This window comes from Eurytemora carolleeae, unplaced genomic scaffold, assembly GCF_000591075.1.
Source record: "Eurytemora carolleeae unplaced genomic scaffold, Eaff_2.0 scaffold88, whole genome shotgun sequence".
Lineage (NCBI taxonomy): Eukaryota > Metazoa > Arthropoda > Copepoda > Calanoida > Temoridae > Eurytemora > Eurytemora carolleeae.
In genome coordinates, this window is record NW_019396040.1 from 467,203 (window position 1) to 477,684 (window position 10,482).

Sequence of the window (10,482 nt, forward strand, 5' to 3'; positions counted from 1 at the left end):
ATCATGATGAATCTCTTAGCTTTACTTATCACAACATTTCCTTAATGACCAATTTTTGTACTTTTTAATCGTATAAAACTGAAAATGTGATTAATAATGAAATTTAATCTACAGCTTTCTTGAACAGATTAATATTTTTGACTTTTGTTTTTCATCTAAAAGTGCATTCAGTTTTCTCCCAAATAAGTTATAATTTTACAAACACCTGTAAAATTTGTATTCTTTAACAATCATAATTCACAATATAAATATACAATATACATGCATTATATAAAGTTCTAGTTACAAAGTTCATTTCACCAATTTTATAATTTGTTAAATTGTCGTAAAATACACTTCAATGTACATATATATGATATATATTGACGAATACTGTTCGGACAGAAATTTTAAGAAAATAAAATCATAAATACAAAACTTGTTAAATGATTTAAAGAATGTTAGCAAATTAGAGGCTAAGAATTTTCTTTTTATTAGTTTTTACGAAATTATTGTGTAATTTCATAATGAACGTGTGCACGTGTGCTATAAAGTTTTGATTGGTTCCCGGATTTTCTCCAAAAAAATTAGGATATTTCCAAAATATTTTTTCAATTGAAATGAAAATAAAATTGAAATCAACTTTATATTTTGACTTCTGCTTTGTTTAATGCTTATTTGATCTAGAAATAGTCATTAAAATAAGATAAGTACACAATCGTTTTATAAGACTACCTACCTATAAACTACCTATAACACTATTAATTTGGTACGACGTGCTATAAAGTTTTTGGACTTAAATTTTCGTTAAATCTCAAAGGTTCAAGCCTTTATAGATTTATTTTTGTCCCGAGCTTTTTGTCCAAACCTTTAAAACATTGCGAACCAAAATAACAGTGTTAATATTTTAATTTTGTCCCGTGATCAACCATCAAAATTTATAAATTATTGTTTTTGGTCTCACATTTATCATAACTTACTAAATTTAATAAATAGCAACATTGGATTTTTTTAATTAAGGTACAAAATTGTCACATACTCGTTATATTAAAATAAATGAAGTTGGTAGGAACTGTTATAAATGGCGCAGACCACAAATCAAAAATGTTTTTCTGAATGTGTTAAGCCAAGAAATCAGATTTTGAAGCAAGGTTCTCAAATGATTTGATCCAGTAATGACTGGATTGTTTTACGATAAATTAGAGACCCTGAACTGAAAACTCTAGACTGGGTTATCCTTAATCCGGAGATCAATAACAAGAGAACAAGCCTTATTAATCTGGAGATGAAGAAAAAGAGGAGATCAAGCATTGATCTCGATATTCACCATTCTATAGTTTTCAGCTCTGGTTATTTAGCCTTAACTTTAGACTACATGTTCACCCTTTAGATGGAGATTTCTCGTGTTTTCTTTTTTATACTTATTTTTGTCTGTTAAAATTGAAGTATATGAATTGGAGATCAAAATATTAATCCGATACAGAAAAGATTTATTTGTTGTATGTTACTTTTAATTGACTTGTCGTGACGCTTTCGCTGAAGTTATCAAAAAATCATAACGGAAAGTAAAACTATCAAGCATTATAATTTACAGTTGAAAAACTTACATACATATACGTACGCATATACAGGGTGTCCAGATGTAAATGGGAATTAACCCACTAGCGGCTGAAGAATTTTTTTTTATATTTTTCTTTGAAAATTTGATTAAGAATACTTATTATTGGTTAGATCAAGGAAAAAAAGTAAAAAATGCAAAAAAAAAATTTTAAAGGTGTTTTTTTAGGGATTTTAAGAGTGGCCTTATAAGTCACCACAGTTGCTGCAGGGCGGGTTTACAGAATTTTTCCTAAATTTATGAGAAAGGCAAAATTAATTAACTAAAATGTTATATAAATGGCCATAGGAACTATTATTTACCCAACAATACGTTTACTCTTTATTTTCAAACATTACTAAAAAACAATAATGCAAAAAAAATAGTTTATTTAATAAAAACATATTATTCACACCATCCTTTTACGTGAAACCCGAAGAAGTGGTCAAAGCAAATGGCTCTATCACACTTATCATATTAAGTTTGACACTTTGTTGAACNAATTTACCATACCTTAAAGGCTGCTGTTTTTTGTTTTCCATAAATTTAGTTTAATTGTTCACACCTCAACTTTACACGGTTAAATAATTTGGAAGATGAGTAGGTAGAACCGTTTAACTGTACACATGTGTGTCCCATATTGTTTACTGTATCATAAAATGACTCCCGCGGAGATAAACTCAAAATTGAGGAAAATAGATGAGTTTTATGTAAAATAATTTATAGGGGACGTATAAGTCACCGCAGCCGCTAGTGGGTCAATATTATTACCTAATTTGTATGATCATTTATAATACAGTTAGTTCTGCTAGAGTTTATTTTATGTAAACGGTAATATAAAAGACTGTTTTATTAATCTACAAAATGTTGTGTGATGTTCTGCAACATACCTGCAAGATAAACAGTGCGGAGGAACAACTGTACTGTGCTTGTATACAGAGGGAGAGAACCCCCGGACGCCATAAGCCACCGCCATGAAGACACGAGCCTCCCATATTTTATAGCCTCCACCATGCAGTAAGAGCCTCCGCTATTCATTTAACGAGCCTCCGCTATAAAGCACAGTTTCTTATAATTTTTGGTTTTAACATGTAATAAAGTTTTTACTTCATTTTTTTCAACATAAGAGTTTTACTTAAGATTAATGTTGTTCATTGATTGCCATGATTTGTAACTTATATTGACTCATAAAGTGGTTTATAAGATTTATATTTTACTATAAAACATTTCTTATGCAGTAAGGAGGCTATTTTGAAATTCATTTCTGAATTGAACTTAGTTTATTTTGTTTTAATCTCTGATTCAAGCAATACCTTTTTCGGAATTTTTCTAGATTCAGTTTCTTTGTTAAAGTCAAATTTTTTATTATCTTAATCTAATAAAAAAAATTTTAAAAGTATCGCTTAAATCAAAGATTATAAAATATTAAACAAAATTACCTTCAGAATATTTTTTCCTTTTCCGTAAAATTTGTTTGCAAGTTTTATAAACCACTTTATTAGTCATAATTAGTCACTTTTTATAAAAATCAATTAATACTTCTGATCTTTGATAAACTTTATATGCTACTATGTCGAAAAAAAATACAAAATTTTTTTTAATTTAAGTAAACTATTCCGTATAGAGGAGGCTCGTTTACTGTAGAGCGGAGGCTCTTACTGCATGGCGGAGGCTCGGTCTGCCTAGCACATCTGGGAGGCTCATGTTAGCATAGCAAAGGCTCATGGCGTCCGGGGGTTCCCTCCCTCGTATAAAGTAATTTTTCGATTTACCAAGAACAGCAGTATGCTATCAAAACATAAACAAACACATGCTTAACTTTAGCAGACGAAACATCTACGGGCTAGACTAAATCAAAAAACCATTTACAAAGACTATATCAAAATCTAACCCAATTCCCATGTTTATGGGGACACCCTGTAAAAGAGCTCTTTCAAATTCAATTAGATTGCATTTGGTTGAAGCTTGTAGATGTAAAAGGTAAATTTTCAATTCTATTTTGATTGAGACCTGATTTTATATAATTCCAATTTTGGTAAGAACAACCTGGGTTAAAAAATTTTCACAGTTTTTTTAATTCTGAGCCTTAATTTTGCCACTATTTTATTCAATTTTACACTTCTGGCTTAATAGGATCCTCTTCCAAAATCATTTTGTTTTGTATTTTGAGTGTATTTCCAAACAATGAAAATTGTTATGCAACTTGAATAGATTGTTTAAATAAGAATTTTACAAATGATTATCTGAACACTACCTTTATGGTTTTTACAGCTTATCAGCTTGTACACATCTGGATCCATTGAATGTACTGTAATTAGACGCTGCTATGCTATTCATAACTTGTTGTGTTCCAACAATAAGATGTGTTGTACTGTAGTGCAGCTGTGTTGTACTATGATGAGTACTTCTGTTGCTGCTACCTGATGTGTTGTACGAGTTGTACCGCATGTCCTGAAATAAATACATTTCAAAACATTGCAATTATTTCTATCGATAGAGTAACAATTTTCATAAATTTAATGACATGATTGGAAATTCATTAAAAAATGGCAACTCCAGGTCTAAATATATTGCGGTGTTTAACAAACGATTTTTTAAATATACAAAAACAAAATACCAAGTAAAATGACCTTATTAGGGTAAAAATTGAAAATTAAATTTATCGCTTAGAATTCCAGCGGAAAGGTATGATACTTTTGCATAGACATTATCTAAACGTTTTTTCAGTTACAACAAAATCTAAAATTATCATATTTCAATGACATCATGTGTCAACCATTATAAAATAAAATATATTTACTTGATTTTAGAATTAGCAAGAAATTAACGTTTTTCGTTCTCGCTCGAACATGATTTAACAAATTAACACGTTCATACAGACCAGTTCCTAGATTCCAACTCTTCAAAAAATCACGGGGATTTCTGGGGAAAATGTAGCAAACCGTCAAATGTTTAAAAAAAGTTATATTTTGAAAAGACAATTTTAAAACAATTTTGAAAAAAATTAAAGATATCTACAATTAACTGTTAGATACTACAATTTAATGTAATATTTGAAAAAAGTTTAATCCATGACTATGACAAAAAGCATCATATAGTGTCTGTCTATGCAAAAGTATCATACCTTAGCTTTTTCTCAGGCCACAGTTGTCTTTGAAAAGTAAGACAAATACCAATGAATAGCTAATAGACTATTTAGTTTACCCTCAAATAACCCAAAAAAGTGAACGTTCCTTTAAAAGGTTTCAACAATGCGATGATCATCCTTACTAGTCGTGCAAACTTTTTTTAGACGCACTTTGTTTTTAGATAGCTTTCAAAGATCAAGAACGATCTTCAGTTTGTCTTTAAACTCTTACGTTTAGTGGAATACACTAAATCTTTAATTGTTGTATTTTTTATTTTGTAATAAATAAACTGAAATATGACTTATTACATAAAATGAGTACATACTCCTGTATACTTTGCTTGTCTTGGTGTCTGTTTGTTTGTCAAATCAGATACCGGAGATTTAATTTTTATAATTTTAATTATTGTAAAGTTGATAGTATTGATTCTTACATGGAAATGCAAATATAAAATTTTTGCTGAATTATTTTTAGGAATTTAATGTTTTTTTTTCAGTTAAATAATATATACCCTTGATGTCTCTCCACTGTTAACCCGTGTTTCCTCATACTAAATATTTGATCGAAAAATTAGTTTACTTATCAATACTAAAAGGATAAATTCACGATTCGACACAATTCTGACATTAAACGTCAGTTCGAGGAATAAGATTGGGAACTAGTCTCTTTTAAATTAACATCCTTGGAAAATACATCATCAAATTTTGCTCTTTAAAAAAATAAAGATTAAAAAAAAAACTTCAACAAAAATAAAAAAGAACGTACACAATAAAACTCAAACTTGTAATATCTTGACTTTTCCAACCTTCAAATTTAGACAAAGCAAGATTTTTTGAATTTTTGTTGAGACAAGACGGTCGAAAGGACGCCTGGTGATCAAAACAGCTAAAGTAGCCAAAACTATTTTAACAAAATGTAAAACAAATGTAAACATTATTTAAAATTTGTCTATTTTTTTATTGATGAACAAAGTCAACCTTTTCTTATTTTGATTTGAATACTTACAATGAAGACGACAACATCTTTAACCTTGATCCAGGCAACTCCCATAAAAAGAAGGCAGACCAACAGATAAACTAGTCCAACAACCAGTTGTTCTAGGGAAAAACTCCTTTCATTGATTTTCAACAACAACATTATTTACTCTAGACAAACAAAATAACATACACTTTTTATGTACAAAAATGATTGTGGTTTATAACGAATCCATCAACTTTTACTTGTTTAATCTTCTTATTTTGTTTTGCGCATTTTCTGGAAATCAAACGAGGTCAATCAAATCTCTATTTTTACAGATTTTTATTGGATTCAATTGAAACCTTTTGATTGAATTTTCTGAATTGAAGAAAAATTTTTCACGTTAATTATTTAACGCAAAATATTTTTATATAAAATATAATAAATATAATTGAATAAAAGTTATATAAATTTAAAGATATTGAGAATCATATCTGCAGAAAGTTTTTTCTTTGTTTAAAAAGACAAAAAATTATAAAAGGAGAGAATCAAAAAATTTGTGTTTTATTGGTGAATTGAAAGCTTGCTGGAAAATGAACCGAACTATTAATCTGCATGTGGCACGACACCCCGTCTTATAAAGTGCCGGAGTTCTCATTCGTTTATTTTGTGACATAATATTCTTTACATTAAAAATTTCATCTCTCTTTGGTTGGTTTAAAACTGTTTTCACTTTGAAGTGGAATTCAAAATTTAAATAGAAATCTATCAAGTTCCAGACTCAACCGCAAACTTTAAACAAATTCTAATTCAATAAAAAAATAAGGGGTTCTTATTTAGTGGAACAAATATATCAGTTATTTATCTCTGAACAAACAATGCTCTGAGCTGTGGAAACGGTTTGAGGGGGAGTTCATTATTTTATTTGTTAATCATCTTAATCAGATTATTTTTTTATAGGTTTATAACACTTCTTGCTTATACGAAACCTTTTTGACTTTAAAAGCATTTTTAACAAATTATGTATTTATCCTCTTAAGTGTTATCTCATTAGAAAATAATTAAATAATTAACAAAATTAGAAATGTGCTAAAATCCCTATGGACAGAAAACTGCAAAAAGGTTGATTCCATTGAAAACCATTATAATAATACTTCAAACACAAAAATGTTCATTATTTTCTGGTTTAATTAAATGATTTTTATCAGTGTTTAAAAGTGAGTGATGAGAAGATAGAACTTACCAAAGATGAGAATAAGAATACCAAGGGTGACCTCTATCAAAAGTCCCGCATACAGGATTAGGAAAGGAACTACACAGGAGATCTTGCTGTTCCAAACACCATACACTTAAATAAATATAAAAGAATTGAGAATTTGTCTCAAATTGTAATTTTCTAGTCCTCATATCTTTGCAACCTTCTACATATTCAAATTCGATCCATGTGACAAAAAAAGATGTACCGAGGTTGCTATGAAGAATGAATCCCTTTTTTCTCCTAAAATTCAAAGCACCGTTGAACTCAGCTTAGAGTTAAACAGTAATATCCTGAGTCAAGAGTCAAGACAAAACAGTTTATAAATAAAAGAGAAAATCAGAAAATAAAAAAAAACATGAAGGAACACTTTCTTTTTTATATTCGTACAAATAATAAAGGAATTGAGTCTTAGCAACAAATTAAAATATTTTAATCCTCTTTGCAACGCAGTGTGTATCCTAACCTACCAGTGGAAGGGTGTCAGCAGAGCTTTCTAAGCCTGTTGGCAAAAAGGGTGCTTTGTGCGTTGTACTAGATATAGTAGTCTAGATATCAAGGACACTCAAACAATCAGGGATGAAGTACATGCAGATACCGGTTTTAAGGGGGAACTTAAAATCAAATACCACAAACTGGTTTTTTACCCTCCTCACAATGGAAACTGGATTACTCACGGCAGACCTCTGACAATGATAGGCTAAAGACACACTCCCCGATGCTTAGCGGGTTATTTTTTCTTTAAAAAATCTGTCCTCGTGGAAATACACGTTAACAGTGAGGACTATGATACATCATACCTGTTACCCTTACAACCCCATCCTCATCCTCCGAACCTTCTAAAATTCAACCTTAGCCTACTTCACGAGCAGATATAGTGAAACTCAGAAACTGCTTAAATGTGGAATCTTAATCAAAGCTTTCTGAGAGAGATCATGGTTGGTATCATGGGTGTTCCTTTCCTAGGGAGTACTCCTACCCGAAAGCAGTTAAGGCTAGGAGGTCTTTTAATTTCTTTCTAAATTACTGCAAGACACTGACTCATGTAATGCAGCTGACAAAGGGAAGTTGTCATTATACAACAATGTCAGCAATAAACTTGCATAGATGGCCGATATCAAATACAACTGGAATAAATACAGAAACTCAAATTGCCTGGTCAGCTATCGAAACTGCATATTAACCATCGGGGGGGGGGGGGGGTTATGCAGCTAATTGAATGAGCGATACAGGACATCCAGAAAAACAAGAAGATTGGACAAATTATCATCTGCACTCTGCATTAAATACATGTATCAATAAATTTGTTTCATAAAAAATTAAAAATTATAAAATTGATAAAGTTAAAAAATCATCTTTGCAACCTTGATATATCAATTTGATATTGAAACTTTATAAAGCAAACATAGATTATTTGATGCAACAAAATGTTTTGATATATCTAAACTATATGAAATTGTCTTACAAAGATGTAGGAAATAAAAATCTTAATTTGTGGCAAAGCCTTGATATTAAATTGTGTTATGACAAAAGTCAAAAACTCTTTATCCTACCCTCACTAAAGAACAAATCATTTCATATATTATTTTTGAAAAGAAAAGAAAACTTTATATTACGAAAAAGAAGAGTTTTATCTAAATTTATATCAAATTGTATCGGACAAAGGTCAAATAATCTTTCTTATCCTGTCTTCTAGTAAAGAACATATCATTTCATATATTTTTTTAAGAAGAGAACAAAACTTTTTATTTCGAATATCGTTTAGAATCTTAGACGACCAGAAAAAAATTCCCANGAAATGTTTGAGGCGTTATTTTTCAAGAAAATCTACTATCTCTTTCATTCGTGACCATGGTCTGCTATTTTTTTGAATATTCATTTTATGAATGATGTTTTTTTTAAATCCTATTTTTCTTGCAAACGTTGCCGATCGAATTCTGATGTACTTGATCCCTTGCCTTATTTTTGTAAACATTTGTAAAAATTTACAGCGCAGTTATTGAATTATTAAAAACCACCTATATCTACATAATGCTATGTGCCGGGTAACCAACAAAGAATAAAACTTAAATTTATTCAGTATTTATTCAGTTTTTAACATTCTTGATTTACTGCAATTGTAAACTTGTTTATTCTTTTCAAAATCATTCAGTTTACCATTAAAGAAGACCAAACACATTTTAAGACAGTATGATTTTAAGAGTTTTAGGGTTTTCTGAAAGTCTCATCTTTTGCAGTTAATCCTGTATTTACCAGACAAAGAACGTAGAGGTACTCCTTGAGCATTAAGTTTACAAAAACGACATTCGTAAAGCACAAATTGGACTCTGATCTGTTGATTTTTGGAGGAAAAATCACCTTGCATTATATTTGTCAGAGTAGATGCTATAAAACTTATGCTGATTCCCATAAGTGCCCCGACATCGTAGGGCCGAACCTCTGGAACAAGAAGTAGATATACAGTGATAAATAGAAAATTCTGGAAAACGAAGTCGACTTTTAGACTCAATTTATGACTCTAAATAGTCCAATGAGCGCGCATGAGTGCAGTGTAAATAGACCCATTTCACTTAATAAGTGATTTTACAACTTACTAGTAAAGCTATTGGCTTTGTAACAACATCAAATGCACCTCAATATTGCGATAGTGTCATCTTCCTATTCCACAGTTTTCTGGTTATCACTGTTCATATTTTAACTTGTCGGTTACGGTGCAGTGTATGACAATATGCATTGATTGTATATTTTAAAATGCAGTAAACACAAATCAAGGAATTCAGCAGAGAAAGAGAATCATGGAAGATAGTAGCAGCATATTTCTCCGGAACCGGGCCACCGGAGGAGACATATAATTACCGGAGTTACAAATTGTCACGCAACCTCCCAGCGGAGAAGGAAAAGATAAATAAACCACGAAACCTATTGTATCTTTGTATCTTTGTATCTTTGTATCTTTGTATAATATACAAGGCTACAAGAATATTAGAACCCAAGGATTTTTGGGCGCTTTGCGCCCATCTTCTATTTAAATTGTGAACATGTTCTTTTTGTTTACATTTTAAAACAAAGAAGAAAAAAATTTCGCGGATTTAAAAAAAAATTAGCGGATTTTCAATAATTTTAATTTTTTTACAAAACTAAAAAACTTTAAAACACATTTTTTTCATTTTTATCATTCGTAAACCTTCCCTGTAGGGTTTCCAATTGCAATAGCATTGCGCACACCAATGCGCAATGGTTGCTTCCTTTTGCGCATTAGGGGTGCGCGCAATATTGACATTTTAGCGCATTTATTTGCAATATCTATTGCGCAAAATGTTGTCATTGTGAATATGAATTTTGCGCTATTGCTTTATTGCGATTTAGCGTTATTGCGTTCTAGCGCATTGTATACTGTTTAATATCCTTGTGAAAAGAACCCATGGCCCCATCCTATCCAATCCCGGCCCCTCTTTTCAGGTATTTCCAGCTTGAGGTACAGCGTCATTTACATTTACACTATTTTATTTCATAAAGCAAAATATAACATTGGTAAATAAATGGACTATAGAGCACACCTCCCCGGA

General features: G+C 30.5%; 1 protein-coding gene across 1 annotated transcript; it reads right to left on the bottom strand.

The window, feature by feature from the left end:
• Positions 1–3,065: 3,065 nt before the first annotated feature.
• Positions 3,066–9,355, bottom strand: LOC111700396 (uncharacterized; the record flags this gene model as incomplete). The annotated part of the gene is given in 5 exon segments (XM_023471286.1): positions 3,066–4,027; positions 5,216–5,254; positions 5,710–5,801; positions 6,905–7,009; positions 9,275–9,355. Coding segments are annotated over 5 exon segments (474 nt in total). The 3' UTR covers positions 3,066–3,841.
• Positions 9,356–10,482: the final 1,127 nt, after the last annotated feature.